The 16,735-nt window shown below is 36.6% G+C and overlaps 1 protein-coding gene across 2 annotated transcripts in view; it reads left to right on the forward strand.

Moving 5' to 3' along the window:
* Positions 1-4,035: 4,035 nt before the first annotated feature.
* Positions 4,036-16,735, forward strand: part of hsd17b12b (hydroxysteroid (17-beta) dehydrogenase 12b) — a 50,015-nt gene continuing 37,315 nt past the window's right edge. Inside the window, exon 1 of one of the 2 annotated variants that reach the window (XM_041790440.1) lies at positions 4,036-4,383. In XM_041790440.1, the coding sequence (XP_041646374.1) occupies positions 4,206-4,383 (178 nt within the window). In that variant the 5' untranslated portion in view covers positions 4,036-4,205. The remainder of the gene's footprint in view (positions 4,384-16,735) is intronic. The other variant, XM_041790448.1, reaches the window with a different exon arrangement.

A 16,735-nucleotide genomic window follows, 5' to 3' on the forward strand; every position in this document is an offset into this window, starting at 1 on the left:
GTGAGAAGGTTTACCTGCCAAGAGTCTGATCAGTGAAAGAAGCTCTCACACTACTGTGGGTGAGACCTGTGAACAATTTAGACAGTGAACACCTAAACACACTATAAGTGTAAAATCAACAAAGGGCCAATAGGAAATACCCCACACATGATTTATATTTGCTTAATAATAAGAGATAAAGAAACATAAATAGAAGGAATAAAATGTCATGTTTTGATTGTTAAGTTTCTCATGAAGGTGTTTCAACATGTTACAGATATTAGCAGGTGCAGCATCAGTGTTTGTATGAGTGTGTTTCACATAAAGGTGTAAATCAGTGGTTCCAAACTTGGGGTATCAAAAGATAAATATAAACATAATCTAATGATATAATTATGATTAGAAACACAATGTGTAATGGTGTATTATGGCCAATGTTAAAGATTAAAAAGGAAGACCATTCAGTATTTTTTTAACAGTTAGGACATGAAGAATATTAGCTAAACATGAATTCATAGAGATGGAGAGAACTTGGGACAGTTAATTTTGGCAGCTACACTGCAAAAGAGAGGGGATTAATATAAGACAAAACCGCTAAATCTGAGGAGAAAGGTCCTCAAAACTACATGCAGCAAGATAATTTGACTTAACAAGATAACTTGAAATTAGATTGTTAAATCTAGAAATAAGTAAGTCTGCAAAAATCTTTAAAAGGGTTAAAATAAGCAAAAAAAGTGCTTGGTTTAAGCAGAGATGCTTAAAATTGAACTTCCTACAGCCTAAAAATACGTGAAATATACTCAATATAAGCAAATTAATTCAATTTCTTGCTTTTAGCAAATTAAGCTGAAAAATTATTGGAAGAAATAATAAAATGTGATAAAATTTAGTGAAAAAATACTCAATATTAGTAAAGTATGCTTAAGCTGTCTTTAAAACAAGTTGGTTCATCTTGAAATAAGTCTAAATGATGTTAAAACTAAACCATAAAACTTAAAACTAGTCCACATTTTTGGACCATACATCTTAATGTTGCTACTGAAATCAGGCTTTATCATTTCCTTCCAATGTTGTTTTAATGTGTTTGAAGTCAGAAATGTTCTGATCTATAAATTATATCTTTATTGATGCTTTTTGTGTGATTCTTAAATCAGGCAAATTGAGTTTGCTACTGAATCCTTAACCCTTAGATGCATGATCTACCAATCCCTACACTCATAAACTACAGGAAATAATGAGATGTTCAGAGATATTTCAGACTGTTTAACCACCAATGAAGCATGTTATTGATGACTAAATCTTTCTCACTGATCAGAACAAGGTCCATAAATGCCATTAACTAGAGGCTGACACTCTAGAACAGAGATGTCGAACTCAAGACCTGGTCCAGTTCTACCTGGCCCAGTAAGGTCTGCAGATTTCCTCCAGTATAAAAACCTAAACTTAGCCTTGATTATTTAAAATATCCTTGTCATAAAAAAAGGAAAAATAATTAGATAAAAAGTCAGGAATGTGGGAAAAAAAATAAATTGTGTTCCAGGTGTAAATTTATGATTTTGGCTTTTTATTTCATATATTAACCTTTTAATTTCACAACTCTAAATATTAAGTCATATTTTGACCTTTTCAATTCATGATTTTGAATTTTATCTCAAATTTGGACTTATTTAACTCATAATTTTACATTTTTATGTCATATTTTGAGCTTATAGAGTCTCAATTTAAATATTAAGTCATATTTTGACCTTTAAAACCTTACTTTCACTTTTAATCCTATATCTCACCTATTAGACTCACAATTTAAAATTTATCTTACATTTTTAAACTCATGATTTCAAATTTAATCTAATATTTTGGCCATTATAAACCTTGATTTTGAATTTTTTTACCTTTGAAAATCATGGTTTTATGGAATTAGATGTGTGGATGGACAGTAAATGTATACCTGACTGTCACAGTTGATAAAAATCAAAGGTTCCTAGGGTTAACCTTTGAACTTCCATAGAAAATGCTTGGGGTCATTTTTGACCCCACATATGGAAAAGTGTGATACTGATACAAAAAAATGCAATTACTTGAAAAAATATGACAATTAGATACAAATCCAAATGGCCTCATGTCAAAGACAACATGTTTGAGGAATACATGAAAGATTAAACAATAGAAAATTAAAATTACAAAGATATCGAAAAAAACAAAAAAACACACACACACAAAAAAAAAAAAAAAAAAAAAAAAAAAACCGCTGGGGTCATTTTTGACCCCACTTATGCATCTAAGGGTTAAACAAGATCTATTTGGATGAGACTGTGTGTGAGAGAGCTAATGTAGCTTATTTTCACAGTTATTTATTTAACTAAAGGACTTCCCGTCTAATTGAGACAAAAGAGATATGATCATGCTTGATTTAAGATCAGACTGTAAAGTTACACACAAAAAATAAGAGATTAACTTTTAAAACAAGATAAATTATCTACCATTCTTTATCTAATTTTTTAAATCTTGGTAAGCACCAAATAATTTGCAGTGTGCATTTTGGTAATTTTCTTTCGTGTAAGTTTTAGTCCAGTTTAAGTTAATACAAAGTCCTTACATTTAAGTCTTTACTTCTATCAAAACAGTTATTTTCTTTGAACGACATTTATTAAACATACTCTATAAATGATATGAATGTAAAACTCTCATATTAATGCACTATCACTACTTTATTTTACTCTAAGAAAATACTGTTGTACTTTGAATACTCTCTACTCAGTCCCAGCAGGTGTTTTTGCCTTTCTATAGAGAGGAAATGTCACTGATTTTGAATTTCAAATATTCCAGCACTGCCACTTCAGTCCGGGGTTTTAGTATTAAGCTGCTTTTGTAAGTGTTTTGCGAGAAACTTCCACCCAGTAGAAACGTATGATAATATGGTGAAGAATAAAGAATGCACAGTGTTTTGAACCACGAATCACTTTGCCAGCTTTGTCCTAAAATAGTAGATGTGAAGTTTTCGACATTTTTTATGGTCTAAAACAGGGGTTCTCAACCTTTTGAGCCCACAACCCCCAGAATAAAGGTGCCAGAGACCGGGGACCCCACTGTACCCGAAGGTGGTTGAACACAGCCATGAAAACCCAAGAATAGTCATGTGGAGACAAGGCCGTCCATTAGGTGGGAACATGGCAGAACTTTCTGGGGCCCGGCCAACTGGGGGTCAGCAAAATCCTGGTCCATTGTAGAGTTAAGCTGTGGTATTTTATATTTGACCTGAATAATAACCACTCTTATCAAAGATATACATTTTAATTCATTTGTGTAGTAAGTAGCCCTCTTATGAATGTAAATCCTTTTGTTAAAAATGGAATTAAAAGAAGTTAAAAATAGCTAAAATGGGTTAATAATGGCAAAAGATGGTAGGAAAAAGATGGTGAAATTAGATAAAAGTTCCAAGAAATAACCAAAAAATGTCAAAAGTGGGTTGAAGTGGCAAAAATGGGTGGAAATTGGTGAAATAGGAGGAAAATTGATATAAAGGGGCAAAAAAAGGGCTGGAAAAAAGTGATAAAAATGGGTTAGAATTAGGCAAAATTGGTGTAAAGTAGTAACAGTGTAAATCTGAAAAATGTTTGTAGTTTTCTTAAAGCATCTTGGAGACCCCCTCTCAGTGACCCCAATGGGGTCCCGACCCCAACGTTGAGAACCACTGGTCTGAAATAAGGCCAAAGGGGAAGTGGGATTCTTTAGGCTTCAGGCTCGGCACACGGGTCACAAAAGACAGTGAGCCTGCATTTTCAGGTTGAAGACGGGTGTTTAGTATTTTTTTTTTTTTTTAGTAAAGAAAAATCTTCTCCATTTGTTTCATTACCAAATTCGCTTAAGAAAAACGTTGTAAGAAAAAATAATTCAAAACACGATGTTGCATTTTAGAAAAACCGTGACACAAATGGGTGTTTTTGTTTTATGGGATGTGTGATAAAGACGGCTATTTTCAACGGTAGGTGGTAGTGACGCTCTAGTGTCTGGCAAAAAAAAAAGTCAGGACAGAAGAAGAAGAAAATGGGCTAAGCACAAGCGGCCATGCGCCAATACGGAAGCGTCCAACGCGGAAGTAACTATCCGAATCCACTTTGACGCATGCATCCGCACTTTGAGCACTCGCTGTTGCATTAGACAGAGAGTTTAACTTCAGGAGTTGGTTTCCTCACATAGCAGAGACACAGAGGGCTGTGCAGAAAGCAGGCATGTCGTCCGGAGGAGAAGCAGTGTTAGGTGCGGTGGAGACTCCTCTGTTCTGGCTCGGTGCTCTGACCGCGGCCTGGATCTCCTTCTGCTCCGTGTGCAGGCTGCTTTCCGGGATCAGGGTGTGGGTGCTGGGCAACGGACGGCTCGTTTCCCCCATCAAACTGGGCAAATGGGCAGGTGAGGAAACGTCAGCTGAGTTTGTTTTATTTTGTTGAGATCACAGGAACACATTGTGATATTAATAATGATTAAAAGTAAAGAATATGGGGTGTCATAATACAAGAATAATGAACTTAAATACGATACTGGCGATACTTGAATGATATCGATACTTGTTTTGAAACCACGGTACCATAAATGAAAATATTTGCCATACATTTAAGCTGATAAATAGTCTTCATTTATCAGTTACTACAAACAAACTCCTGTACACAGTTTTAGCTGCACTATTACATTGGCCTGTTCTCAGTTATGTACAGTGTTGCCATTGTAATAGAATGGTTGTAAATATACCTGGGTTATGGCAGCATTCACCAACAAAAAAATCCTGCATCAACAATTTAATCAGAAATTAGCCTTAAAAATTTTCATGCAGTATTTATACTTAACTATTTTTAATTCCTAAATGTTTTGAGCTTTGTCTTTAATCATTATCACATTAATAGCTAGATCAAAATGGCAATTTCAGCTGAAATTGCGTGGGAATGCTGAGAGCGGAATTGTGAAAGAACTGCTGAAAATAGCCAAAAGCACAAAAATAGCTGAAAATAGCATAAAATGGCATAAAAGTAGCTGAAAATGGCATTCAGTAGCTAAAAAAAGAATTAAAACAGCTGAAAGAAGCCTAAAAATGGCTGAAACTATCTTAAGAGTAGCTGAAAGTAGCCTTAAAAAAAGCTGAAAATAGCCTTAAAGCAGCTGAAAATTGCATAAAAATAGCTGAAAATAGCATAAAAATAGCTGAAAATAGCATAAAAGTAGCTGAAAATGGCATTCAATAGCTCAAAAAAGGAAAAGAAATAGCTGAAAGTAGCTCATAAAAAACTGAAAACAGCCTTACAACAGCTGAAAATAGCATAAAAATAGCCGAAAATAGCACAAAAGTAGCTAAAAATGGCAGTCAATAGCTCAAAAAAGGATAAGACAGCTGAAAGTAGCCTAAAAAAAGCTGAAATAGCCTAACAATTGCTGAAAGTACCATAAAAATTCCTGATTTTGGCCTAAAAGTAGCTGAAATTGCATTCAATGGCTGAAAAGGCATAGAAATAGCTTGAAATAGAATGAAAATAGCTATATTTTAAAAATTATAAAAGTTAGAAAAGAGAAAAGTCATAGCAGTTGAATGACAAAGAAACAGAATTTTTTAAAGTTTAAACAGTGTTGATACGACAAAGTATGAAGGAGGAGATAGCCGGCGTGGAAGAATAATAATAAACAAAATGGCAGATGCAAATATCAATACTGTGGATGCTCAGCATTCCCACTAAAAATAGGCCATTGGCATGTTGTCACTGGGAAGTAGCAGCTGCACATCAGACTTTAAAAGGCCCTGTTCACTGACCTCTTCTGGCTGAAAAATGTAACATAACATTCAGCATACTTGTAAATTTAAAGTTTATTGATGCAGCACCCTACACTCATCTCAAGATGATAAAAATACTTTAATTTAGTGAATTTGGCTTCTCAAATAGCGTAAAAGATTTGATGTACTCTTTAAACTCCTAGGCCTGAGATGAACAAACACTTCTTTTATCATTTAGATAACGGGCCATTGAGCAATGGAGGACTGCAAACCCCCGGCCTGAGGGGACTGTATTTCATAATATGAACTGTTGTCATTACGGGCCTCCAGTGTGGCTGTAGTTGGACAGATAAGGTTGTAAAGCAATGCAGCTTTATTTCTAGAGAGCTATTCAAACATTAGGGCTGGGCAGTTAATCCAAAATTACATTAAATTGCAATATGGCCTTTCAAAACACAGAGGGTGCAATATTTCTTTAAGCTGAAATTTATAGGGCTGTGGTTAACAAAAGAAAAACTTGGTCGACTAAAATCGCACCCGATCATCAATTAATCGATTGGTCATGGGATGGACCAAAATCATCCTTTTTAACAAGATGTTGCCACGCTGCTGACCTTTTTGACATTTAGTCAATTAATGGTAACAGAGTATAAACGTGCTTCATGGGCTTTGCTCTCCTCTAAGGTGGGAGGGTCCTAGTGACGTTGTTTTGACTTTCTGGGTATTCAACCTGTAATTAATTACCCTTAAAGGCACAAGTAAATTATGTTTGAATAGTTATATTCATAGTTTTTTTTGTAAATTATATTTGTAACACTAGGTAACTGAAAAAATTAAAACAAATGACATCTCCCTTCTCACCCCTGCAAAATATGGATTCTTCCAATTAAAGTAGCACGTGCGATTGTTCGACCAATTGGATTTTGGTCAGACATGAGGTCATCCACCAATTAATCGACCAATTGACTTGAGGCTGTCAGCCCTAAAAAAATTTGTGTCAAAATATCAGTTCACAGCTTTTTTTTTTGCAGCAGGGATTTTATGCATTACATATCATGCAGTCATTCTAGTGCCATATTTTTAGAAAAGTATACAATAAAATCAATTCAAATGACAATTATGTCAAAATCATCATTTCCACTAAAACAACAGTTCATATCAAATTTGCAAAATTAGTAAAGAAATAATCATTATTAGAAATATTTTTAAAAAATTGTTCTGCCCTAGTTTAGTCTAATATTTTGTTGGTTATAATATAAATTGAATTATTGCTTGTTTACGTGTAAAATGCATGGGATGGGGAACTTGAGAAATAATAGCATATTACATCGCAATGGCAATATTGGGTAAAAAAAAAAAAAAAAAACACAACTAGATTATTTTCCCAAATTGTACAGCCCTATCAAACATACAGAAATGCAAAGTGCTTTACGTAAGTAAAACAGTGTATTTAAATTTAAGAAATTGGCCACGGTTATATGATGTTTTTTAATTTGGAATGAATTATTTAGAATTAAATAATTTGGAATTAAAGTATTCTCCTTCGCGTTTACATGGAAATAGTGATTCCGAATTGAGGTTTACATGGAAAACACATTTAATCGCCGTTATTCAATTCCGCTGAAGGTCTGGGGGTTGGGAAGGGTTCTGATTGGACAGGGGGCAGACGTGACTTATTTACGTCTACCAGAAGAAAAAATCTCCGTCTGCTTCCGTCCATCCACTCTTTCATTATATCCATATCTTCTAAGGCTTTTATTAAATAAATAGTCTCAGCTCGAGTCCAACGCTTGCTTTGGGCGGCCATCCTGGAATATGTGCCTGCTAGCGCGGAATATGTGCGTCATCGCGACAGGACAAGGGAATGAGCTTGTGCAGAACGACCAGAATTAATTTAAAGCGGAATGAACGTATACATGATTGAGGAATTCTTCAATTTGGATTTAAAATCAGAATAAACCAGCCACTGACTTCGGATTTAAGTTTAATTTGGAATGGTCATTTTCATTCGGAATTAGGCGTTTACAAGGTCATTTTTAATCTTTTTAAAGAGGATTTAATTTTTATTCTGAATTAAAGCTCTCATGTAAACGTAGCCAATGTGTGCTGAAACAAGCCGCTCTCAGATTTTCCCCTCACGATGTCATGTGGTGAGTTAGCCCCACCCCCAGGTTTGGTTGGCCCTCCCCTCTTGGAAGAAAGTTCCGCCCTCCTCTCCTTATCTTCCTGTCAGGAGAGCCACATCCATGAAGCCACATCCATTTCCTGAGAGGGGCGTGGTCAGGAGCGTGGTCAGACAGCTCATTAACATTTAAAAAACCACAGACACAGAAACAGCTCGTTCTGAGCAGGGCTGAAACAGAGGGCTTTTTACACATACAAAAATCCAATATTGGAGTGTTTTTTCAGCAACAGACTTCACAGGCATGTTTTGTGGACCTCTGAGACCAATATAAACTTGTCCTAAAAGGGTAAAATATGTCCCATTTATTATGAATATTGGAATTCATTTATATAATGTCAAAAAAGAAGAACTAAATATAACTAGTCTAAATTCATCAAATTTATATCAATAATTAAAAACAATACAACAAATTAAAAGGTTAGCCTAATTGTAATTGTCTAAAGCTATTAAAATATCAATAATTTAAAAAACTTAAATTAGACTGTGTAAATGCATGAAAATAATACTAAATATGAGAAAATACATGAAACAAAAAAATGGCCGAATTCATTAAAATAATTCAGAAAATTAATTAATATTGTTAATTTGAGCTTTGATTTACTTTAATGACAACATTATTTTATCGATTTTTAAAAAATCTGACAGTCTGCTACTTAGGAATAAAACCTAAAGTTGTCTCTTTTACAACAGTGTCAACAAACGTAATATTTCAAAGAATATTCACTGTTTCCAATATTTGATTTGTGAAGATTTGTCATGTTTCATAATACATTAAAGGATTTATATTTCCAAGTCTTTAAATCAAACATAAATGGCAAGAGAGTGAAATGAGCCAAATAAAAAAAACAACATCTTGACAAAGAAAGAATAATTTTAGAGCCTTCATGCTAGATTGCAGTTGATTGTGCCATCGTACATTTAACTGTAGTTTCGTTAAAAAGCATATTTGAGCTGTTGCACTGTCACAGCTGGCTGCCACAATAAATGTAAATGTAAGATTGTCTGCAGCCTTCTGAAAGGCTAAATCTTGGTAAATTTACTCCAAAAATCGTAGAAATTGGCCAGAAATGATCATCTCTTTGTCATCAGATGTAAAACTGTAGTAAAGCTTGTGATTGGATTATGGCTGAAGGGGATTATGTATACTGTCCATCTGTGCAGCTCGCTCTCTGACTGAACCTTGAAGTTTGAACAGACGGCTGGGATTGTTTCAGTGGTGGAAGGTCTGCTGTTCAAGGGTCAGCTCATAACACAATTTTTATCAGAACTCAGATATGAGAAGTTTTTCTTTTCTCGTAAGAAAATGCAGAAGCATCTCAGAACCACACCACAGTTTGGAAGGACGTGCAAATGGTGCTTTTAATTCAGTTAGATTGCACTGCTGCACATGCAGAAATCACATGTACATAAAGAGAGAGGATAATGGTTTAAAGCGCGGGTGTCAAACTCAAGGCCTGGGGGCCAAATGCGGCCCACGGTGCAGTTTTACCCGGCCCACAAGATCATTTCATATTTTAATTAGAAGTGGCTCATCTGAATGAGGTCTGCAGATTTCCTCCAGTATAAAAATGTAAATTTAACCTTGAAGATTAAAAAACCCTTAAGTCATAAAAATCTAAAAAAGTAGAGAGTAAAAATAGTCAGGAATGAGGGAAAGAAACTAATTTGTGTTTTCGTTTCATGTTTTCATTTTGCATCCCAAGGTTATGACCTTAACTTAGGATTTTGACTTTTTATTTCATATTTTGACCTTTAAAATTCATAATTTTGACCTTTTCTCTCATATTGTGACCTTTCAGATTTAAAATTTTTCATTTTGAATCATATTGTGACCTTTTAAACTCCTAACTTTGGGTTTTAATCCCATATTTTCACTTTTTAAAGTAATGATCTTGAATTTTATCTCATGTTTTGACCTTTTAGAGTCACAATTTTGAATTTTATTTTCTGTTTTGACCTTTTAAATTCAGAATTTTGACCTTTTCTCTCATATTGTGACCTTTTAGGTTTACATTATTGAATTTTATTTTCTATCTTGACCTTTAAACTAATGATTTTAAGTCTCTGTCTCATATATTTGCCTTTAAAACCTTATTTTGACTTTTAATTTTGTATTTTGATATTTAGGACTTATAAAGGTGACTTTTTATCTCAGAATTTGAGGCTTTAACTCATTTATTTATTTAGCATTTATTTGACATGGACACACAGTAACATTGATGCTGTGATATTTAATTTGCCCTATAGTTCATTACCTGTGAAACCACGGTTGATAGTTTTTGGCTAGATGTTGACCCTGGTAGGCCCTCAGGTTAAACCTAAATTCAGATTTCAGCCCCTGCTGTGATTGAGTCTGAAACCCTGGTTTAAAGTCTGTTTCTGATGAGTATTTCCTTACATATATTTGCCAAAATTGCAGTTCTTTCTTATGCACTTCCTGTCATGATGTGCTCTTTTGGCTCCTCAGTGTTTATCATTATGTCACAGTGTCTATTCTCAGTGTCATGTGCAGTCACAGCCACATCAGTCTGCAGAGAAACCCGAATGTTTTCAGGTTGTGAGCTGCAGTTGCCTTTGATCTTTTGGCGTGCAGCTAAAAATGGCAACACAGCATCACGCGGGTTTTTTATTTTTGGATTACACATGCAAAGTGATTCAGAATATCCAATGAGGCGAAGGAGCCCGTTAGCCTCGGCTGCCGCTTTCATTCACAAACTTTGTCTCAGTGAAGTGGACTTGATTGAGAGGACGGCTGGATTATGTAACCAGGACTGGAGCCATTCATAAATGTGATGTAAGAGTGTCAGGATTCTGGTTCACTGGTGCCCAAGTCTCACGTTGTGTGAAAGTAAGAAAGTGAAGGAAAGTAGCAGAAGAAGCAGTAGAAGAAGAGAGAGTCTGTGGGAGTTTAACAGAAGGCTGTTGTGGTGGCATCCTGCTGCTGCATGCTTTCTCACAGTAACAATGTCTTCTGTGTATTTACAATCCAGCTGCAGACCTCTGAAAAACAAATCTAGTAATTTGTGCTCATTAAAAATCTATTTTGAAGGTAATTATATGATTTTTAGATTGTCTATTACTGTCTGATAAGGTGCAATATGCAGAGTTTTTCACTGAAATATTCATATCAAATGTGCAAAATGAGTAAAAAATCCTCACAATTTGATATTTTTTGTAATTGTTCTGCCCAAGTGTAATCTAATGTTGTGTTGGTTATCACTTATTAAATTGCAATCATAATATTGGGGAAAAAATTTGCAATTAGATTATTTTCACAAATCATACAGCCCTAATATTGACCCTGTTTCTTGTTTGATAATATGTAATATATCTTAAATACTTGATATGTTTCCCAGCTTTTGAGCAGGAGTCCTCATAAATCATGTCACTGATCAGAAAAAGGTCATTAAAAATGGTAGCAGTTCACAGAATCCTAAATATGTCCACTAATGTGTGTGACACTTGTTGAAGGTGTATTTATTCCCAGTCTTTCAGTTCTGTGTTTGATACATTGCTGTTTGCTAACACACCTACCATCCAACTAGTGATGCACAGTGTAGGACTATCACCAGAACACCTAGCCAGTCTAACCTACTTTTTCAGAAGACAGCACTTCCTAAAATAGCCTCTCTTTTTGACTGAAGGGAACATGCACTCAGCTGTAAATGCTTTTTTCTGTTCTGACTGCAAAACAGTTCATTCTTAAAACTGCTAAAAATAACCCAGCCTATGTTTTTCTTCATCACTGTGCCTGCTGACTCTCCATCTCTTCCCCTCCTCTTCCCCGTGCTATTTTTAGTTGCCCCCAGGATCCCCCATGTTCGTGTTTGTCATTTTCTCTCTCCTTTCCTCCCCCTCTCCGATCTGTTTGGCTCGGCTGGAGCCTCGGAGGATGCTCGGTACCTCGGCGTCATCTGTACTCAGGAAGATCACACAAAAGAGTCGATGGGTACAGCAACGGGCACACAGAAGGATCTAATAGTGTTAAAATAGCATTGTCACTGTGTGCTTAAAATAGACCTTATTTTCTCTGCAGGGATATTTGTGTTAGACGTTGTGGCAGCAGCTCAAAAAACGTGTGTTGCTGCGATGAAAACATCCCATCAGGTGTGGATGCCAAAAATTGTAATTGCGATTTTTTTTTCCCTCCCAATATTGCGATTGCAATTTAATATGTCATTTTTTTTAAGGTTCCTCATCTTATGTATTTTTCAACAGATTCAAGCAGTAAATCATTCTATATTATAACCTGCATTCAGTCAGGAACACTCATACATTAAACCATTTTATTGCAAAATGGATCTCCAGTTTTACTTGGCAGAGAAGGCTCTGCTCTTAGTCAGACAGCATGCTTTGACTTTCCAGGGAATGCTTCGCTAGAAACCCCCATATGGTCAGATAGATTTATGACATGTGTAATGAAAATAATGGAATTATTTCTGAAGCATAAAACTGAATATGGGAGAGCAAAAAGCTTTAAGCTATAAAGGAGGAGGCTGGGGTGGAGGAGGGGAAGCTTTGCCAGCAGCAGCGTGATGCATCAGCATTAATGCAAGCAGGGATAGGTGTGAAGTACTTCATATTTGATGGATTGTTGTGTTGACATTTGAAAGTTTGCATGATGTGCATTAGATCTGAGCTGCTGCAAAAACTGAATATAACAAACTGGAATTTTGACACATTTTAAGTTAAAATGTTGCAACTTCTGCAAATTGCAGCAGGCCATATTGCAATTTAACCTTATTTGCAATTAGCTCTAATAGAGAGTCAGCATTAATCAGATGATGCAGTCTCTGACCACTTCATCACGTACACCTGTTCAACTGCTACTTAAAGGTCACATATTTTAACCTTTTAAGACAAGTTTATATCGATCTCAGAGGTCCCTAAAACATGTCTGTGAAGGTTGATGCTAAAAAAAAAAACACTTTTTGTGTGTTTAAAATCCCCTCTGTTTCAGCCCTGCTCAGAATGAACTGCTGTATTCTGAACTAATGTATTGCATACTATCAGTCAGTCACTTGGAAGCATTCAATATATGTAGGCATCAGAACAGGGAAGAAATGCAGTTTGGTAGGGTTTCATGCTGTTTGCACTAAAATCTGACCCTAAAGTTTGATCTTGCAGCAGAAATTGCAACTTAAAAGACAAGACAGCATTTTACCGATCTTTCTGCCCACATTTTTGTGAGCTCATGTGAATCTAAGGGCTCACTCACACCAGAGCTGTTTGGTCCGCTTTAAATGAACTTTGGTCCGTTTTCAGCAGCGAGCTCACCCTCTCTCCTCCACCAATCCAGAAAACTCCTCTGCACATGGGCATCACCGGCGAGAAGACGAGAAGGGAGAGGAATGTAAACAGAGCAGCGTGGCTAGTTAGCGGGGAGTTAGCTGACTTTAGAGACAGAAACAGCACTGGATCTGCAGCGTTGAGCAGTCGTTCAACTTTGAAAAGGAAGAAGTGGAACTCACGCGGTATTCATTAAAATACACCGCAAGATGTCTCTGACATAATGGCAGCAGTATCACAACACCTCCCTAAAGACATGAGCCCAGTGTTATTGAAAAGACGCTTAACCCAGTATACGAGATTTGCCTGGGCGCGAACATTTTGCTGAAAACTCCCTGCCAGAGTCGTACATTTTAGAGAGAAGACAATCCAGCAGTGGACAAATGTGATCCACATCTCCACAACAACGGAGACCTATCTCAGCCTTACAGTTCAAAACACCGACAACAAGTAGTTAAAATGTTCCCACCTCCAGACGAGCTCCCCCCCCATGATCACACAGGAGAGTTTCTTGAATAAGGTCTGAAGATACGCTCATGTTATGAACTTGTCAGAAACTGGTCCAGTGTTCATCAGCATAGATAACGGACTAATATAATCACATCTGTGAGCCTGAATGGAGGACTAGACTGCAGGATTTTGGCCATTTACTGCAGAGGATTGGTGAGTTTTGTGTAGGTTTGCTTCACCCTTAATGAGGAAAAAATCACTTTATATCCAGCAATAGTAAACATAACACAGAAAACATTTCAGGACTTTCCATACACTGTAAAATACCAAGTATTTCATGATTTATGTATTTTTGATTTAATTTGACTTAATATTGGCTTTTACTTTCTGCAAACAATTTTATTAAAAATCCAATAGAACAGTCTATTTTTATCAACAAACTAGTGTCATTTGGGGCTGAATTAAACATTATACAGCTGCTTAGAGGCCATTTCAGAATATCGCGATATATATCGTGTATCCGGATATAGCAAAAATGTATCGGGATATCAATTTTAGGCCATATTGCCCAGCCCTAGTTCAGACGGTTTGGTCCGTTTAACAAAGAGCAGTATGAATGCAAACCAAACCAAAGGAAAGTGCAACATTGCTGCAATTTCAAAATGGACCGAGTCCCCCAGGTGTTAAAACGACCTTAACCTCAGATTGATGCTCTTCTCTTATCTCTTTCATAGCTCTCAAGGTCACCCTGCAAGGCAAAGCTACAACTCCTCACATTACAGAAAAATCAATTGATTTAAACTGTAGTTTGACCTCAACATAGCCGTTTAAACGGCTAGGGATGTCTGGAGTGTTTTCTTTTAGCAACAGACTTTCAGGCATGTTTTGGGGACCTCTGAGACCAATATAAACCTGTCTTGAAAGGGTAAAACATGTGACCTTTAAATCTAAGAGTTTTAAAGCCCCTCCATGGACCACACAGGCTGTACACTCTTAATTTAACCAGTGTGATGTGGTTTGACAAAAACAGGCCCACCATTGTTCCCATCATAAGTGCTCTTCTCCATCAAAAGGAGGTCAGGGTCAAATAAATACACAAACATTTATAACTGCATGCAGCTGACCCTGAAAACCCCAGGCTTGAGAAGTGAAGATAACTTTACATAAGGCTAAGTAAAATGTAGTCACTTGATGTTGGCTTTGCAGGCTACACAGGGACAGATTGTAATGGCCTGACTCTCCCTCCCACTCCTCTTCCACTTATTGTTATATTTAGCCAGAGGTGTGATGAATAGTTCCTCTGAAAGATGGGGGCTGCTATAAATAGGCCCCTGCTGCTGATGCTGTTTGTGCCAGGCAGTTCCAGGGCATCCGCTCGCTCGACTGCCACCGATGACAGAGAGGACCTAACTTTTCCTGCTCGCCCTCTGTTTCTTTCTTTCTCCCCCGCTCTGTCCTCCTTCTTCACCTCAGCTGCTCTCCATGTTCCCTCATCTGTCTGCACTGACTTCAGCCCGTCTACATTGAAAGGCAATTTATTTCATTTTTCTTCAGCCATTCCTTCCTGTTTGCTTTGCATTCTTCAAGTCAAACTGTCCACAGCCCTGGCATCTTAATCACTCTGTGGCGTGGTGAAAAAAATCCTGTAGGTGGAGCTGTTCATCTGTTTATCTCAGGGTTGCTTCGTTTTCAGTGTTGAAATGAGCATTCCTTGGATGTTTGGCTTCTTCTTGATCTTAACCCAAACCTAAGTAAATACATAATAATCAGCACTTGCTTACACAGCAGGAAATAAACATCCTTGTGTTGAATTTTTAAAATGTTTCACTCTTTTAAAAAAAGTTAAAACTACAAAAAACTACAAAAAACATTTTAACCTGTAATGTTTTGCTCATTACCACAAATTAAAGTCTAAATATGCAATAAATGTCCACAAAATGAGAATATGCTGTATCTTTGTCTCATAATGTGAACTTTCCACATACTTTTGTCCAGCTTTGGTCCAGGGCTTTTCATGGTTTAGGATAAATTAACCAATTAAGCAAAATGCATGAACACCCACCTGGCTTTCTCTTTGGTTTTTGCAAACTCCAAGCAGGCCTTCATGTGTTTTATACTGATAAGAAGCTTCCATCTAGTCACTCTGCTATAAGGTCAGATCAGAGGAGGGCTGCAATGATGGCTGACCTTCTGGAACTTTGTCCCATCTCCATTCAGGATCTTTGGAGCTCAGTCAGAGTGACCATCAGGTTCTTGGTCTCCTCTCTTGCAAAAGCCATTCTCCCCTGATCGCTCAGTTTGGCTGGAGGATCAGCTCTTGGAAGAGTTCTGCCTATGCCAAACTTCTTGCATCTGAGAATCATGGAGGCCGCTGTGCTCTTGGGAACCTTCAGAGCTGCAGACATTTTTTGTAGCCTTCCCCAGATCCTTGCCTGTCAACGATCCTGTCTTTGAGCTCCACAGGCTGTTTCTTTGACCCTATGCCTTGGTTTCTGCTTGGTTTTGAATAATGTCATTGTTTTCAATGCACATGGTCTTATTTATGGAATTATTTATTGCTTGAATTGTCGAAAAATACACAAGATTAACCTAAGAATTATTGCATATTAAATCGCATTCACAATATTTGGGGGAAAAAATCTAGTCTAGAATTAAGCTTTTCTTCCTATTGTGCCATTGTATGTTATTTGTAAATGTTATTTTTGACAGCAATAGAGAAAGTAAACTTAAACAGCCTTTTAGAGAGCTTCAAACATCACTGTGACAACCTGCTCAAATAAAGTTAGCACAAAATAAAACATGCTCCTTTTTGTGGACACGCACTTCACAATTCAAATTAATTCTCCAAATGAAACAGCAGGTTTAACAGCAGGATGGTTCTCTGAGACAATCCTGACGGTGTGCTTGAAATAACACAAAACCTCACGTTCTTATCAAGGGGATAAAAAGCTGTAGTTCTGACCTTAAACTTAAGTCCTTAAACACAATTCAAAGTTTGAAGAAGGAGGATGAAAAAAATAAACTTTAAATGACATTGGTTTGTTAGTTCTACTCAAAGTCCACAAACATATTCATTTACTTCA

This window comes from Cheilinus undulatus, linkage group 1 (genome assembly GCF_018320785.1).
Source record: "Cheilinus undulatus linkage group 1, ASM1832078v1, whole genome shotgun sequence".
Lineage (NCBI taxonomy): Eukaryota > Metazoa > Chordata > Actinopteri > Labriformes > Labridae > Cheilinus > Cheilinus undulatus.